Source organism: Choloepus didactylus, chromosome 2 (assembly GCF_015220235.1).
Source record: "Choloepus didactylus isolate mChoDid1 chromosome 2, mChoDid1.pri, whole genome shotgun sequence".
Classification (NCBI taxonomy): domain Eukaryota; kingdom Metazoa; phylum Chordata; class Mammalia; order Pilosa; family Megalonychidae; genus Choloepus; species Choloepus didactylus.
In genome coordinates, this window is record NC_051308.1 from 103,899,891 (window position 1) to 103,916,160 (window position 16,270).

Consider the following 16,270-nt stretch of genomic DNA (forward strand, 5'->3'; position numbering starts at 1 on the left):
TATCTTCAATGTCCAGCCTAGTGCTTAGTAGAGGCTGAAAAAATATATAAATGAATGAATGGAATCTAAATCTGTGGTGGCTTTATTGGGGGTACTCCTCTCCCATTGCTTAAGAGTTAGGGGATGTGAGGAAGAGAAGGGTGGGGCAAAAGGGTGAGACTAGAATGTAAATATTATTAATGAAAAGCATTGTGAACCTATGTCTTTGACAGGGAGGAGGAACCACTGGTGAATGTTAATGAGGGACACAGGGCCATTACAGGGATGGGGTCAGGGGGCATTAATGATGGGGTTGGCGGGCATATGTGGATGCCAACCATGAGGGTGGGGAGGAGGACTAGGAGGGGAAGAAGAAAATGACCAAGGTCATCTGTTCTAAAGCTACTGCGGAGGTTTCTCATGCTTCAGGGTCTCGTAAGTTTCTTGGGTCCGGGTGCTCAGGCCCTGGAGGTGGAGGTCAAAGGAAGGTCAGGAGTTTGAGCCCATCACATGGGCCCCCGCCCACCCCCACAGACCACACCCCTCCCAAAGGTCACTTAAAATCCCACCCTCTTCTGTTGACTTCCTGGGACTGGGGGCAGGTTGACTCACCGTGTAAACGCTATCCGATTTCTGCAGAGGCAAAGGGGTCAAGGCATTAGAGACCCACACCTCCAGAGCCCTCCAGCACCCTCTTCCCCACCCCGGGAGGGATCTGACCAGGAGTGGCTAGCTCCCTTGGGCTAGAGGGCATGCATATGGATGCTCTGGGACGTGAATACACATTCGCCCACATGGCTACAAACACAAATGTACACACAATATACAACTCTCTTATGTACTATTGTCACCTTGCACTCAATTCTTCCATCTCACTTGCTGAATATTTACTTGGGGCTTGGCTAGGTGGCAGGGTGGGGTGGGTTGAGGTGGGAGGGGAACCACTGAGGCTTCTGCAGGTCAGCAATTGAAACATGCCCTCCCAGAGGCCTTAGACCTTGAGGCTCGAGTCCCACAAGGGGCTGAAAAACGGTGGACACCCAGGTGCAGGAGGGTTCATACCTCATAGCTGGCTATAGCTGCCTTTCGCATCTGGATCTGGAGTGGGGGAAAAGAAGGGTGATCAGTAGAGGGGAAGTTAATGGCCCATCCCACTTCCCTCCAAACTCTGTGGGGGAACCCCTTTTATTCCCACTCCTCAAATCCATGCTGTCACCACTCTTCCACCTCTCCTTCCGGCCCTCAGTCCACCCTGCCCGTCTTACCTTGAGTCGACAGTAGAGCAGGGTAAGGATAATACCATATAAAAACAGGATCGCATCCAGGATATAGCAGAGCTGAGGCTCTCCCAGGGCCGCTGAGGGGATAGAGGGTTCCCATGGGGTCAAGGGCATCAGGGAGGATGCAGTGCTCAGAGGAGAGAAGGGGAAGGGCTGGATGGGGGCCCTCCAAAGGAAGAAACTCTGCTTTCCTCTCTGGTCTCCTACTTCTGTTGCCTTTCCCTTTTCTCCCCACCTCAGGGCAAGGTAGGATAAGAGATGAGTAGGGTTCTGTTGTGATGGAACCTGTGTATACTAAGAGTCAAGGACTTTTCCCCTTACCCCCACCCCTCTCTTTAGCACTGTGGCTTCCTCAGGCACCACTGAGCACTTCTGCCGCCTCAGGGGACCCATCTGAGATCTCTGGGCTGAGATCCAAAACCTCAGCCCAGAGAGGGAGGGGGAGGAGAAGGCCCTGACAAATTTCTGCGCAGAAACCACAGGAGTGTCTCTGCTAAAGTCCTGTGACCTGTGGCTGAGGGCTGGACAGGAAGGATGTGAGCTGGGCAAGGGAGAGAGAAGGCAATTACTCTATCATTGGTCATATCCTAGCCCCAGCTCTGTACCAACACACACACGCGCACACACACACACAAATATGTAAAAACGAGGTGCCTGCTTTCCTAGGCCTGACAGATACCAAAGGCTCTGGACACAAGGCTGGGGGAGTGACCTAGCCCAGGCTCAAAGAAATGACCTCAAGCTCTGCAAATTCCATGTCCCGTTATTCTGCCCTATCACATACTCACTCACTCAGGGCCTGAGAGGGGAAGTTTGTTACAATTTTAAAAATCACATAGGGTCTGGGCTCTAGAGACTTGTTCCCAGCCCCTATCAGAAAGGCTTGTGGGTGTTAAACTGTTACCAGTAAAGCACTTTTTATTCTACTCTTTCACACATTATATTGCGTAAATCTCAAAACTACCCATCATCGCCATTTCATGGATGATGAAACCAAGGTTCGGAGAAGTTAAGTAACTCATCCAAGGCCACTGAGTTAAGTGGCAGAGCTGCAACTCAAACTCAGGTTTTCTAAAGCCTCCAACACCTGTGTTTTTCCTTTATGCCTCGGTGGCTCCTGCCCTCTCCTTATCCCATGGCAGCAAACTGGCAGCTAACTTAATCCTTCCCTCCATCTTCACACCTGGACTGTGGAGCTCCTCCCCTGTGGTTCTTTCCATTGCTCCAGTTTTCCTGCAGTTTACTAACCCACTCCCTTCCAGCACATACATAGCTGCCACCATCACTCTTCACACACACACAAACACACACACACACACACACACACACACACACACACACACACCCCTCCAGCTTAGACAATCTGAAGATATCAGGAAGGGTTCTTAGAGTGACTGGAACCTCAAGCTGCCGGGACCTTCCCATTTCTGCCTCTATTTCTCAGCTGAGGCCAAGGCATCAAAGAAGGGGGCATTCCATATTGCCCACCCTCATACCATCACAAAGACAGATGGTATACATTAGTGACGACCCACAAAAGCAGTGATTACATCTATTTATGTTGACCACCCTGGCCTCGCTCCTTTCCTAAAGGGGGTTTGGTCCTATCAAACCAGCTGGAGATCAGCCCCCAATGGACAAGATCAATGGCATCCTGCAGGAAATGCTGGTAGTGGGAAATGGAGTTTTGCCCCAGACCAGCTCTTCATGTCATATAACCACACCCCTCCTCTGCTAAACCGAAGCCGCATGAGCATATTAATCTTGAAAAGAGAAAAGTAGGGCTAGAAGGAGGTAGTAAGAGGATAAGAAGAGTTACACCAAAGATGGCATCAGGAAAGGAGGGAACTATGAACACGAAACTCTAGTGCCCTGGGGGAGCTCAATAGGATCAGTCTCTAGGTCTCTGTGTCCACCGCAGCCGTCTGGCCATCTGCCCACTGCCGGCCTTCCTCCATCTGTCCCTGCCACAGCCCTTACACACATGCCCTGAACTCCCACCCTGGAGACTAGCTTCCTGTCTCTCACCAAATCCTCTCACCTGCTTGGTCAACCAAAAGGAGTAAGAGCAAGACCACTGCTGGAATCATCTTGTACAAAAGGCTGAGGGGCCGTGAGCTGGGGATCGGACGCTCTGACAGCAGTGCGCAGCTGTGTTCAGCGAGCAGTTCCCTGACCACAGAGTTCCCCCCTTCCTGCCACGCCTTCCTCAATGCTTTGGCCCCTTCCCCTTCCTGCCCTAGAGACCAGGCGGCTCCCGGAAGGGCCAACGAGGGGAGCTGGGAGTTCCAGGCTCTTAAGCCTCAGTCCTGCAATGATCAAGCCCATTGATCTATGAAAAGAAGGGATTCCCATGCTTGGAGAAGGCTTTCTACATCTGCCATCTTTTACTCTCCCTCTGCTAAGAGATGTAACTGTGATCATCTGCCCTTTTAGATTCTCTAAGACCCATTATAGCCCTCTCCTTCTTACCTGGAACTTTATCTTCAATGTTGATTTGAGTTTACCAATTTGGCAGTGAGAGGATTTGAGCAGGGGGGGACTGAGGGGAGAAGAGGAAGAAAAGAGGAAATTGGGAATGGAGAAGTGGAAAGTACAAGTCAGAGGAGGGGGTGGGGAAAAGCAGGAAAAAAGTGGTAAGAACTAGTCTAGTAAAGAAATGGAGGGTCAATGAATACTTTTACTAAATTTCCCATTAAAGTGAAAGACAAGATACTGAGAAAGACATACCAGAGGTTTGGGCATAGGGGCCGCAAGGCGGCTAATTTATTATAATTTCTTTTTCTAGTATACACACAGAAAGCCTGCGAGCTAGGTGTACAAGTATGTACACACACAGACACACATACACACATTTCCAATCGGAAAGTTGTTAAGCAAAGATCATATGCTGTTCCCTGCTCACCGATCTACTTCTCCAAACACAATATCTTGAGTACCTAGGAGGTCAAGGAGTGGAGAAAAAAGTGGTGTTACTAAGGATCAAAAACTCACTCCTATGCCCAGGAGATTGAGGATGTGAGTCCCCGCCCACAGTCTATGCAGAACAGAGTGCTCTGTTTCTGTCCCCAAATGGAGTCCACAACCCCCTTGTCTAGGGTGTCTCTACTGCACATGGGCCTTTTACCTATGATGGCAACGACGTCTGCCAACATATGTCCCTTAGACATCTTGTCCAAACCAGCCTAGGGAGATTGAGATAGCAACATTTTTTAGGCAAAATTTGCAGGGTAGGAGGGGAAGGAGGGAGACTTCATAAAAACACTTGGCCAAGGTCAATAAAGTTTTAGAATTAGAATTGTTGAGAGGAGTTCTTACCAGGTGGGCAAAACCAGGAGCCTTGATCTTGCATCGATATGGGCGGCTACTGCCATCAGATACTAGGTATACCCCAAACTCGCCCTGTCCGAGAAAGGTCGGCTGCCTCCATTAACAGGAAGAACATTTTTCTCTAACAACAAAGCCACTCTATTCCCCTCCCCACCCCCATGTCCCCTCTCTCATTGATGAACATGTGTTTTATTGTATACTTATTCCAGTCACCCACTCCACATACTGTCTTTTCCTTCCTCCCCTCACCTTAGGAGCCTCAATGGCAGTGTATGTGGCTCCTGGAGGAACCTGGTAGCCCTCAGTATACAGCTTAAAGTGATGAATCAGTGACTCCATGGAAGTCTGGAGAGAGGAAAAACGGAGTATCAATAAGTCATATCCAAACTCCATCCCCTGGGCCTTTCCCTACAACAGAAAATAATTTCTACGTAGAAATGGAAAAGCTAATTATCAAATTTCTTTGGAAGGGTAAGGGGCCCCAAATAGCTGAAAACATCTTGAAAAAGAAGAATGAAGTTGGAGGAGTCACACTTCCTGACTTTAAAGCATATTACAAAGCTACAGTAGTCAAAACAGCATGGTACTGGAACAAGGATAGATACACAGACCCTCACATCTATAGCCAATTGATTTTGACAAGGCTGTGAAGTCCATTTAAATAGGGAAAAAACAGTCTCTTCAAAAACTGGTGCTACCTGGATTGTTGCTCATGTTCTCACAAACATTGGGGACTGACGGTTTGACATGCTGAGCCCTCTGTCTTGGGGCTTACCTCTATGAAGCTTGTTACTGAAAAGGAAAGGCTGAACCTGCTTATAATTGTGCCTAAGAGTCTTCCCCTGAGTGCCTCTTTGTTGCTCAGATGTGGCCCCCTCTCTCTCTAACTAAGCCACCTTGGCAGGTGATCTCACTGCCCTCCCCCCTATGTGGGACCTGACTCCCAGGGGTGTAAATCTCCCTGAAAACGCAGGATGTGACTCCCAGGGATGAATCTGGACCTGGCATTGTGGGACTGAGACCATCTTCTTGACCAAAAGGGGGATGTGAAATGAAATGAAATAAAGCTTCAGTGGCTGAGAGATTTCAAATGGAGTCAAGAGGTCACTCTGGTGGACATTCTTATGTACTACACAGATAACACTTTTTAGGTTTTAATGTATTGGAATAGCTAGAAGTAAATACCTGAAACTACCAAACTCCAACCCAGTAGCCTTGACTCTTGAAGACAATTATATAACAATGCAGATTACAAGGGGTGACAGTATGATTGTGAAAACCTTGTGGATCGCACTCCCTTTATCCAGTGTATGGATGGATAAGTAGAAAAATGGGGACAAAAGCTAAATGAAAAATAGGGTAGGATGGGGGGGATGATTTGGGTGTTCTTTTTTACTTTTATTTTTTATTCTTATTCTGATTCTTTCTGATGTAAGGAAAACATTCAAAAATAGATTGGGGTGATCAGTGCACAACTATATGATGGTACTGAGAACAGGTGATTGTACACCATGGATGATTGTATGGTATGTAAATATAGCTCAATAAAACTGAATTAAAAAAAAAAACTGGTGCTAGAACTGGATATCCAAATGCCAAAGAATGGAAGAGGACTACTGTCTCATGCCACATACAAAAATTAACTCAAATGGACCAAAGAAAATAATCTCTATCCTCAGGGAGACTAAAAGCCCATACATAAGTCAGTGAGCAGAGAAGATAACAAGAATAAGCAGATTAAGAGAGGAGAGCTATGAGAGGTTAAGAATCTTACACAGTAAATTCTTTGAGAATGGAAAATTGAAAAGCAGGATCCAATCCAAGAATACCTTTCCTTAGACCTCACTTTCCCTCTCCCCACAGCCAACCTTCATTTCTGCTCGCTTAGGAGGAGACACTTTGGCATCATCAACCTTGATCTCCCCAGGAGGCATCTTGTTCAGACACTGTAAGATGATTCGAAGGGACTGGCGCATCTCTTCCACCCGACATAGGTACCTGAAGTAGATGAGACAGACCCAGAGCAAGAAAAGGGCAGTCACAGGGTCAGATACAGGACTGGGAAGGACACCTTTTGGTCAACTAGAAAAGAGCTAGGCACACTTTTCTTACTCTTTTCTCTGAATAGCTTGGTCATCCATATAAATCCTATAGTCTTCTGAGTCTACTGTTGGGTCCTTCCCCAAATCCTCTCCTTATTTTCTTAGAACATGCCCTGCAGAATTTCCCTCTTTCACTATCTTCTTTTAACACTTTTTAGACTACACAATGGGTGAGCAAATGGACTCAAAAAGAAAACAGTAATAAATCTTATTCAGGGTCAGTACACAGGAGTGGGATGTGAAGCTTAGAATGTAGTGGAAAGAGAACTGGACAGGAAGATTCTAGGCTCAACCACTATTAACAGAATAAGCCCAGGCTACTCCCTAACTTTTATGCCTCAGCTTGCTCATCTTTAAAATGCAGTCAATACTAGTTCTATCTAAGACACAGGGATAGAGTAAGAGCAAAATAAGATGTTGCATATGTGAAAATGCTTTGGAAAGCAACCTAGTTTAATTTTACACAAAAGAGTTCAAACAGATATTGAGAGGTAAGGTAAAGAAGAATGTGGCAAAGAGAAAAGTCAGGCAGGGGATACTAGCTGGACAATGAGCTGGGAAAGGATTTGGGCCTTACCTATCATAGCAGTCCCCATGAGAGCCAATAGGGACATCAAACTCTACTTGGTCATATACATCATAGGGCTGGGTCTTCCGCAGGTCCCACTGGATGCCTGAGCCCCGGAGCATCACCCCACTGTGGAAAACATAATGGGAATAAGGGCCACATTCCATAAACTAAGAAAGGAGGTACCCTCTCCTCTTTCATCTCCCCTTTTCCCTCCCCCACTTTCAGTGTATGGGATCCAAACTCAGAACATGGCAAGGAAAGGGCCAAGCATTCCTGAAGCCAATACAGTAGACCGTAACTTCTCTACCCTCATCCCCAACTAAAGTCCCAACTCTAAGGAGGACAGAGCAATGCGCAGCCCAGGACCCAGGAGAGAAGTCTTACTCCTCTCACCTAAAACCATAGTTAAGTGCTTCCTCTGCTGATATAACCCCAATGCCAACCGTCCGATTTCGCCAGATCCTATTGTTGGTCAGCATCTATTAAAGAAATTGTTGTGTTAACACTCTTCATAATAAGACAGCTCTGTATTTCTCTACAACTGGGGACTAAAACCCCGTAATCCCTTCTTAGGGGAAAAGAGATTTTTTTTTCCCATTGACTCCTCCTTACCTCCTCCAGCTCATCAATCCGAAGAGAGAAGTTCTTAGAAAAATTATAGATGTCATCCATAAGCCCAAGGGGTAGGTCCTAGAAGCCAAATGGAGGGTGATAGTCAGTACAGCAGAGGGTCCACTAAGGAAAACCAGCTCAACCTACTCCCCCAGGGCTACAGGGACAGCCAGGCTTTGCGTTTCTATCAACTAGCGCTGCCCTCCAATAGCCACAGTGAATACAGGCATGGAATAAAAGTTCATGGAGGGTGGGGAGCTGGCTCACCTGATGCACTCCTCCTGGCCGGACATAAGCAGCATGCATTCGAGCCCCGGACACTCGCTCGTAGAACTCAAACATCTTGATAGGACACACTGGGAATTAGTGACAAAGTCCTGGGCCCCTAAGGCCAACAACACTGTGGTCCGCTCTCCTGTCCCGTTTTCTTACACCTGACCAACCCCTCATGACACAGAGTTCCTAAGAATATAACCCAGGTTATATTCTATACCTTACCTGCCTAAATGTTCTCCTCTCATTCTCTTTTACCCTCCTTTTTTTTTTTTTTAAACTTAAATGTTTTTTATTTTAAAGATCAATAAAATTGACAAAGCTTTAGACAGACTGACAAAGAAAAAGAAAGAGAAGACACAAATAACTAAAATCAGGAACAGAAATGAGGGCATTACTAATGACATGCTTCAACATGGATGAACCTTGAAGACACCATGCTGAGCGAAACAAGCCAGAAACAAAGTGACAAACATTGAATGGTTTCTCTTAAATGAAATACTTGGAACAAGCAAATTCAAGGAGACAGAAAACAGAATAGTGATTACACAGGATGGGGGTGGGGGGGAAGGGATGTTTTTGCTAAATAAATATGAGTTTTGGTTTGGGACGAGGTAAATAGACTGGAAATAGATAGTGGTGCAAGTTATATAATATTATCAATGTAATTAATGCCAAAGAATTGTCTACTTAAAATGATTAAAATTATTTTGTTATGTATATTTTACCATAATTAAAAATAAATAAACAAATAACTGGTTGGTATCTTTTACCCTCCTTTTAATCTCTTGTCTCCTTTATACCTTCTCTACTCCCTTCCCTATTCCTATCCCTTCCTCCTTCCCATACCTTCTCCCTTTCTTCAAACATCCAGAAGAAAGGGGTCATGGCCCCAATGTCCAGGGCATGTGTGGTCACAGCCAAGATGTGGTTCAAAAGACGTGTGATTTCTCCAAACAGCACTGTGGAGAAGTGAAGAAAAAGGAGAAAAGAAGGGTACAGGAGCCAAGGATCCAGGCTGGCACAGAAGTTCTGAGCAGAGCCTGGGGTCTGAATAATATGTTTAGGTTCAATGTTTCTACGATGGGGTGGAGGCACTGCACTGTGCTCACAGTGGGCTGCAGGAAGACAAGGACAGGGCATACCTCGAATCCACTGTGCTCGGGGTGGAGGCTGGATGTTCAGCAACTTCTCCACAGCTAGTGAGTAGGCCTGTTCATTACACATCATGGACACATAGTCTAGCCGGTCAAAGTATGGAAGGGCCTGGGAAAAGGGAGAAATCCAGGTCATACCCAAAGACCTAGAAGCCCCAGCCTGGCTGCTGGAAGCCTTGCTGTCAGTGGGCATCAGAGGTCAGTGCTTCCCAGGCTCAGGAGCACTAGCAAGGCACGATGAAACATCCCCCAAACCAGCAGTATGCTGGTATATGTTTACCAGGGGGGGGAAGAAAAACACTGATTTGTAGTGTTTACCAATTTCCACAGTAAAAATACTCCCTCCATGGCCAATTTTAAACTATCAACTTTAGGTATTTGAATACAGTGTCGGGAAGTGATGTGCAGTAGCACCCCACTGTACAGTATTTCCACCATAAATACCTTGAGAGCACAGCATAGTAAAATGTAGTAAAAAATTAAGGAGTGATGAGTTTTGAGTGTTTCTTACCAACATTTTTAATGTAATGTATTGAATTATAAGCTTAGATAATTGGATATTAATAATGGCTGTGTTGAACAATCAGCTCACAAAATTCCTGAAAATTTAACAATTTTGTGAGCCTGTATGAGCTGGCTCTAGCACACCGCTTCCTGTAATCTTCTGGTCTGAGTGACTCTGTCAAAGAAGAGTTCCTTGGACTCCATCTCTCTCTTGCCTTTTTTTTTTTTTTAAATTCATTTTATTGAGATATATTCACATACCATGCAGCCACACAAAACAAAGCGCACACTTAATTGTTTACAGCACCACCACATAGTTGTGCTCCCTCTTTCAAGTCTCTAAAAACTGAGATTTTGAAGAAGAAAGGGGGTCAGCCTTAGCAGTATTGAGGAGTGAGGTATTTAAGGAAGACAGAGCCCTGAGAAGGATAGGATTTGTTTCTGGAAGGGAATGGTCAGGTAGGAATGCTTCTTTCTCCAGAATGCCAAGAAAGTGAAGTCCTAGCGGTCTTCTGAACCAGCTTCAGCTTCCAGGAAAGAGGCAGAGCTAGGATACCCCTATTTGGGACAGCCTGTTCTTGGCCTGATGTCACTGTGACGTGGGATAACGCTACTGGGGTTAACTGCACAGACTCTGGGACAAGAAACCACCATCGCCAAGACTCTCTGGGGGAATCATGTTCTAGTCACTGTTCTTCAATCTGACACTGGGCTGTATCAGAACCTCTTTCTTCACGAAAGTAAGAAAAAACTTCAGATTCCTTTCCCAGATCCAACTCCTTCAAATCTGACCCTCAACACTTGGGTCACGCAGTTCTCTGAAAAACAGCAGACTCAGTCGCAAACCCCCTACTGGTCACACTGACTCACTGAGTATTTTGAAAACAAACTCAGACAGCTGGAAGATACAAGAATCAGCTGTTAATCCTAGAGAGCTGACGTCTCTTTCCATCTTCCCTGCCCCCAGGGACACCAGCTTTTTACGCAGTACTATGATATAAGAGCAGGGAAACTGAGGCACTAGAGTAAGGGTAAAAGGGCCAGCCAAAAGTCAGCCAGATAAAAGCTGGGAGTGTAGTTCCAGCTCCAAAGCATTACTGCTGGATAAATCAAATCCAGATGATGCAAGCGTCTTCTGCCTGCCCCCACCAACCCCTCTCCTCTCAACCAAGACCGTTCTAATGACCTCAAAGGACTGCTCCCCTAACACCCTCTCCCACCGGGTTCTGGGGGCAGCAAACCAGCGAAGTCCCAGGCTAAAGCACCCCAGGGACCATCAAGAGACCCCTGTTCACCCCCCTCACCTGTAGATAGGTCTTGTATTCAATGAGCTTTTCAGTGCCTCGGTGCAGCAGCCCGATGTGAGGGTCACACTTCCGTACCATCTCCCCACTCAATTCCATCACTAGTCGTAGGACTCCATGGGCTGCCGGGTGCTGGGGTCCAAAGTTCAAAGTCAGGTTCGACACCATTGTGTCCTTTGGAGGGTCCACATCTGAGAAACAGGAAATAATTCAGAGCCAAAAGATAATTACCTTGGGAATCCTCCAGGAGACAGCAAGGAGTTAGCCTCTCCCTGTATATCTTCCCTCCCATGATTCCTTACTTTGTTAATGTCCTAATCTCCCACATAAGCAGAAAGAGGACTATTGGGTGGGAAAAAAGGGAAGGGAGATTTAAGTTTTCTGAAGAGAAGGACCATGAATTTCACTCTTTCCATGTCACCCAGAATACCTTTTTAATAATAATAGGTAACACTTATATTGCCCTTACTGTGCCAGACTTTACTGTATGCACTTTACTTTTATTAACTAATTAAACTCTCACAAAAACTATGTGAGTAGTAGGTACTAGTATTATCCCAATTTTACTGGAGAAATGGAGGTCAGAGAGTTATAAATGACTTGTCCAAGATCACAGAGCTAATAAGTGGCAGACACAGGATTTGAACTCAGCTAGTTCAGCTCCTATACACTCTTAACCACCATGATATACGACCCTTCAAATATATCTACCTGCTGAATGGCCAATAAATCAGGAAACATACACTTCATGTTTATTATTACTAGATGACAGTTTTTACCCTCAAGAAATAAGTATATGACTAATAAATATATTGTTTATATCATAAATAATAATAAATATGAGAAACTACCGACACAGGTCAAATTTATAAATTACCAAATAGGTGGCTTAGTCTTTAAATGAAGGAAAGAACATTGTGAAGACTTCATGGAGGTGGGATCTGAGCTGGTTTTAATAAAAGGAATGATTCAGGTAGGTAGAGGGAAGAAAAGGCATTTTAGGCTGTGGAATCAACCCAGGTCAAATCTTAGAAACAAGGAGCAAATTATCTGCAGAACTTCTAACAGACCATCCAAAGGGGCAGATTAATGTTGGGAGGCAGTAGAGGGTAGCGATTAAATTATCAATATCATTAGTAACAATTAACACAGAAGACTTACCATGTGTCAGGCACTACACTAAATGGTTTATGGCATTATCATCTCATTTAATCCTTACAATAATTCTATGAAGTAGGTACTTTATTCACTGCTAAATGGAGAGTTGAGACTTGAAACCCAAAGCCCATCTTTTCAACCAGGATTCTTCAGTATGGGTCTTGGAGGACAGACCTGAGTTCAAATCTGCCTGTGTCCTTGAGCAAGTTTTAATCTCCCTGAACCATAATTTCCTCAAAATTGGGATAATACAGTACCACTCTCATAGGATTGCTGTAAGATTAAATGAAATAATGCATACAAAAAACTTAGTACATCAGCTATTGTTAGTTATTTTTTTTTCTTTTAATTATTGTGGTAACATATATATAACATGAAATTTGTCATTTTAACCATTTTTAGTGTATAATTCAGGGAATTACTTTTACAATGTTATGCTACCATCACCACCCAATCTTTTCCATCACTCCAAAATACACCCATTAAGCAATAACTTCCCATTCCTCCCTTCCACCAACCCCTGGTAACCTCGAATCCACTTCCTGTCTTTATGAATCTGCTTATTACAGATACTTCATATCAGTGAAATCATATAATATTTGCCCTCTTGTGTCTGGCTTCTTTCACTTAGCATAATGTTTTCAAGGTTCATTGCATATATTGTATGTATATGCCACATCTGGTTTAACCATTCATCTGTTGATGGACACTTGGGGTGTTTCCACCTTTTGGCTATTGTGAATAATGTTGCTGTGAACACTGGTTCCCTGTTTTCAGTTCTTTGGGGTATATACCTAGGAATGGAATTGCCAGGTTACATGGTAATTCTATGTATAACTTTTTGCGGAAAAGCCAAACTGTTCTCTACAGCGGCTGCACCACTTCAGATTCCCACCAGCAACGCACAAGGGTTCCAATTTCTCCACATCCTCACCAACTCTTTTTTAAAATAATAGCCATCCTAGTGGGTGTGAAGTAATATTGCATTGTGGTTTCAATTTGCATTATCCTAAAGGCTAATCATATTGAGCATCTTTTCAAGTGTTTATCAGCTATTTGTATATCTTCTTTGGAGAAATATCTACTGAAGTCTTTTGCTCATTTTTAAATTGCATTGTTTGTCTTTTTGTTGTTGAGTTGTAAGAGTTCTTCATATATTCTGGATATTCACCCCTTATCAGATATATGATTTGCAACTACTTTCTTCCATTCTGCAGGCTGTCTTTTCACTTTCTTGATAATGTCCTTTTATACACAAAAGTTTTTAATTTTGATGGTCTACTGTTTTTTAAAGTTTTTAAAAAGTAACTGGAAGTGTCTTTGAAGGTTTCTGGGCAAGAGATTGAATGGCATTGTAAAATGATTACTTGGCGAAGATGAAGGCAATGACACTGTATAGAAGAGTTGGAGAGGGGACAGAAAAGTGGCAGGAACCCAGTGAAGAGACTCCTAAAATAATCAAGGTATAACGCAAATTAAGTCTTAACAAGAATGATGACAGTGAGAATAAAAAGGGAGAAATAACCAGATATGAAACATTTGGTGACTTATTGGACATGGACAAGGAGAGCAAGAGAAAGAAGAGTCAAAGATGACTAAAAAGTTTCAATACTGAGGGATTAGGAGAATAATGGTGCTACTGATTAAAACCAAAAAGTAAAAAGGAAGAACTACTTTTGATAGGAAAAAATGATTTGTGTCCAGGCAGGTTTTATTTGGGCACCAGTGGGAAAACCACCTTGTCCAGAGAGGGAGCTGGAAATGTGGTACTGACCCTCTGGAAAAAGCTGAAGCTGAAGATTTAAATTTGGTAGGGACCCTCAGGTGTTGGCTGGAACCTATTTTTTCTTTTCTTCCTGGAATGCCCTTCCTTTCCTTCTCAGCCTCACAAACACCTATCATTACAACTATTATTATGTTTATTGAATTATGTGGTAAAAGAAGCCCAAGACAGAGAGCAGCAATCTAAACTGACAGGAGCCGTTAGAAATCAGCTTAAGGCAGGGATGGGCATGGATTGGGACAGTAGCTCTGGGCACTCACCGTTCCAAGGTGGAGGCTTCCAGTGGGCTGTTTCCTTGGTGGGGTACATGACAGCTCCTCCAAACTGTTTTGCCCATTCCGCATCTGGCTGCCACTGCCGAGCCCCTCTAGGAAGTTAAAGACAAATCCTAGACAAATGTCTGAACAGTCCTTGGTTCCTCTCGGGTGGGCCCAGGAAAGGATGTCCTGGACCCTTCAATGCCCCAAGGCAGTGACACAGAACAGCTCTAGCAGAACAGGCTGGAAACCTAGACACTCCATTTCTACTAACAACTTACACTTCACCCATCACCCTTGAGCATGCAAGGTTGGGAATTCTAGCTCCTTTATATTCACATTCCCATCCTGGAGAATATAACAGCTAGAAATATTTATATATCTTGGTCACTCAGATATAGTTGCTCAGGTATAACCAGACAGGCGCACTGGGGTCAACCCGGGGTCCTAGTTTGTATTCCTCCTTTAACTCCATCAGGGGTGCTTTCCTCTTCTCCCAGTGTCCCCAATCTCTGAGGAGATTTTTCACCAGTCACACCCCACCCCGAGTCGGGAAGGGCAGCAGATTACTAAGACACTATCACCAACGTTGAAGGGCAGGGTGTCTCACCCCACCGATTTCATCCCTGGAGAACGAGCTCAAGACACTCCTCCATCCCTCGGCCAGAGTGGACACCACTGCAACCTGGAGCCCGAGACGACAGGCTAGACGAGGGGTGACAGGCCTGGGTCATTCTTTCCTTGGGGGTCACAGGGCTCATGGAATGTCTAACCCAACAGTTTTCCACAGTTTTCGAGAAACCCTAACCTTAGGGAAAGCGCGTCGAAGGCTTCTCTCGGTCTCACCTGCTGGGCTGAATCGGCAGTCTGACCCCAGACCCCGGCCGCAGCACCTGGGCCGTGACGCCCCGAAGGCTGCACAGAGCCCTCAGCGCCGCCATCTTACCCGCTGCCGGTTTCAGGAAGGAGAACCGGGCGGAAGTGACTCTCGCGCGCCTCCTTGGGGGCTTCTCTCCTATTAACACAATGGAGCCGCCCTTTTGAAAGCTGGCGGGGTCACGGCCTGCGAATATGATAACATCCGGGTTCTGAGCCTCGCCTTCACTTTCGTTTAAATGACGGGGACTGCGGTAGTCTTAACTGAGGAAGGGTTTTCCCACCGCTCCAGGGTGACTTTTCTAGGTGTGAGCCAGGGAAACTTGCCATTCTTGATGGAGACAAACGCGCTTTTCCGCGCTCTTCTCGCCGTGTCCGCCTGGTGTACTTTAGTAACTGCCCTCCCGCAGGGGTTCCCAGCACACACACTAGCGCAATGTCCTTCCCTACCGCCTTCTCCCTTGGCTGTCGTCCTGCCTAGTCCTACTCCCCAATTGTGTTTGAGCCCTGACCTTCTGGCTCTCTGTTACGTCCCCATCCCTGAATCTAAAAGATAACGGAGGAAAGCCAGCCGCGTGCGTTTCTAATTAACAAATGTCCTAAATCAGGTTAAGGAATAGGGGCCCAAGTAGAGCTAGGCGGGCCTGAGAACTCCCGCCAAACCAAAACTTTAAAAGAGTAGGGCGCCAAGGCCACCAGCGTTGGCAGAACAGGCTGTCGGGGTGTGGAAAAGCCACTCCACCCCAGCTGGGGTGGGGGTCCCCGATGGGTGACCCTGATAACTGCCAAGCTCCCTAAATCTTCAGAATCACAGACCCAGGAAGTGCCCTTAGAAATGTTTCACACCCCTCTTCCATCCTGGTTCAATCTCTTTTCCCTCAGGTCTTTCTGGCCCTGCCTCAGTCCTGGACAGTGCCCAACAGCATAGAAATGTAGTAATTCTGGGAGTCTGATCCTAATTCTGTAAGAAAGGGATAGAGTTTTCCAGTCTTGGAGACCAGTTACTGTTCTCTCTCTCTGCCTCCAAGCCCAGCTCCAGCTGGGCCACCCGTTGAGTTTGTGTATCCCTCCCACCCTGAGTGGA

At 45.5% G+C, this 16,270-nt stretch overlaps 2 protein-coding genes across 3 annotated transcripts; both read right to left on the minus strand.

Moving 5' to 3' along the window:
- Positions 1 to 66: 66 nt before the first annotated feature.
- Positions 67 to 3,454, minus strand: FCER1G (Fc fragment of IgE receptor Ig). Its single transcript, XM_037825517.1, has 5 exons — positions 3,301 to 3,454; positions 1,245 to 1,336; positions 1,042 to 1,077; positions 592 to 612; positions 67 to 444 (listed from the first exon to the last, which is right to left on the minus strand). Exons 1-5 carry the CDS (start codon positions 3,347 to 3,349, stop codon positions 382 to 384), a joined length of 261 nt encoding a protein of 86 aa, XP_037681445.1. The 5' UTR covers positions 3,350 to 3,454; the 3' UTR covers positions 67 to 381.
- Positions 3,455 to 3,995: 541 nt separating this feature from the next.
- NDUFS2 (NADH:ubiquinone oxidoreductase core subunit S2) lies at positions 3,996 to 15,286 on the minus strand. Of its 2 annotated transcripts, none has more exons than XM_037825518.1 (14): positions 15,157 to 15,286; positions 14,314 to 14,420; positions 11,113 to 11,303; positions 9,293 to 9,413; positions 8,997 to 9,109; positions 8,142 to 8,216; positions 7,875 to 7,952; positions 7,656 to 7,741; positions 7,269 to 7,388; positions 6,458 to 6,587; positions 4,839 to 4,934; positions 4,578 to 4,661; positions 4,387 to 4,444; positions 3,996 to 4,198 (listed from the first exon to the last, which is right to left on the minus strand). In XM_037825518.1, exons 1-14 carry the CDS (start codon positions 15,249 to 15,251, stop codon positions 4,161 to 4,163), a joined length of 1,392 nt encoding a protein of 463 aa, XP_037681446.1. In that variant the 5' UTR covers positions 15,252 to 15,286; the 3' UTR covers positions 3,996 to 4,160. The 2 variants fall into 2 exon arrangements, with proteins under 2 accessions (XP_037681446.1, XP_037681447.1); XM_037825519.1 differs by having other exon boundaries at positions 15,119 to 15,252.
- Positions 15,287 to 16,270: the final 984 nt, after the last annotated feature.

Excerpts from the sequence above, each read along its gene's own strand:
- FCER1G (XM_037825517.1), bottom strand. The coding sequence starts at position 3,349 with ATGATTCCAGCAGTGGTCTTGCTCTTACTCCTTTTGGTTGACCAAGCA. Across the intron at positions 1,337-3,300 it reads CCTTTTGGTTGACCAAGCAG|CGGCCCTGGGAGAGCCTCAG; the intron begins GTGAGAGGATTT and ends CTATCCCCTCAG. Across the intron at positions 445-591 it reads AATCGGATAGCGTTTACACG|GGCCTGAGCACCCGGACCCA; the intron begins GTGAGTCAACCT and ends CTCCACCTCCAG.
- NDUFS2 (XM_037825518.1), bottom strand. The coding sequence starts at position 15,251 with ATGGCGGCGCTGAGGGCTCTGTGCAGCCTTCGGGGCGTCACGGCCCAG. Across the intron at positions 7,742-7,874 it reads GGATTGATGAGCTGGAGGAG|ATGCTGACCAACAATAGGAT; the intron begins GTAAGGAGGAGT and ends TTTCTTTAATAG. Across the intron at positions 4,445-4,577 it reads CTCCTGGTTTTGCCCACCTG|GCTGGTTTGGACAAGATGTC; the intron begins GTAAGAACTCCT and ends CAATCTCCCTAG.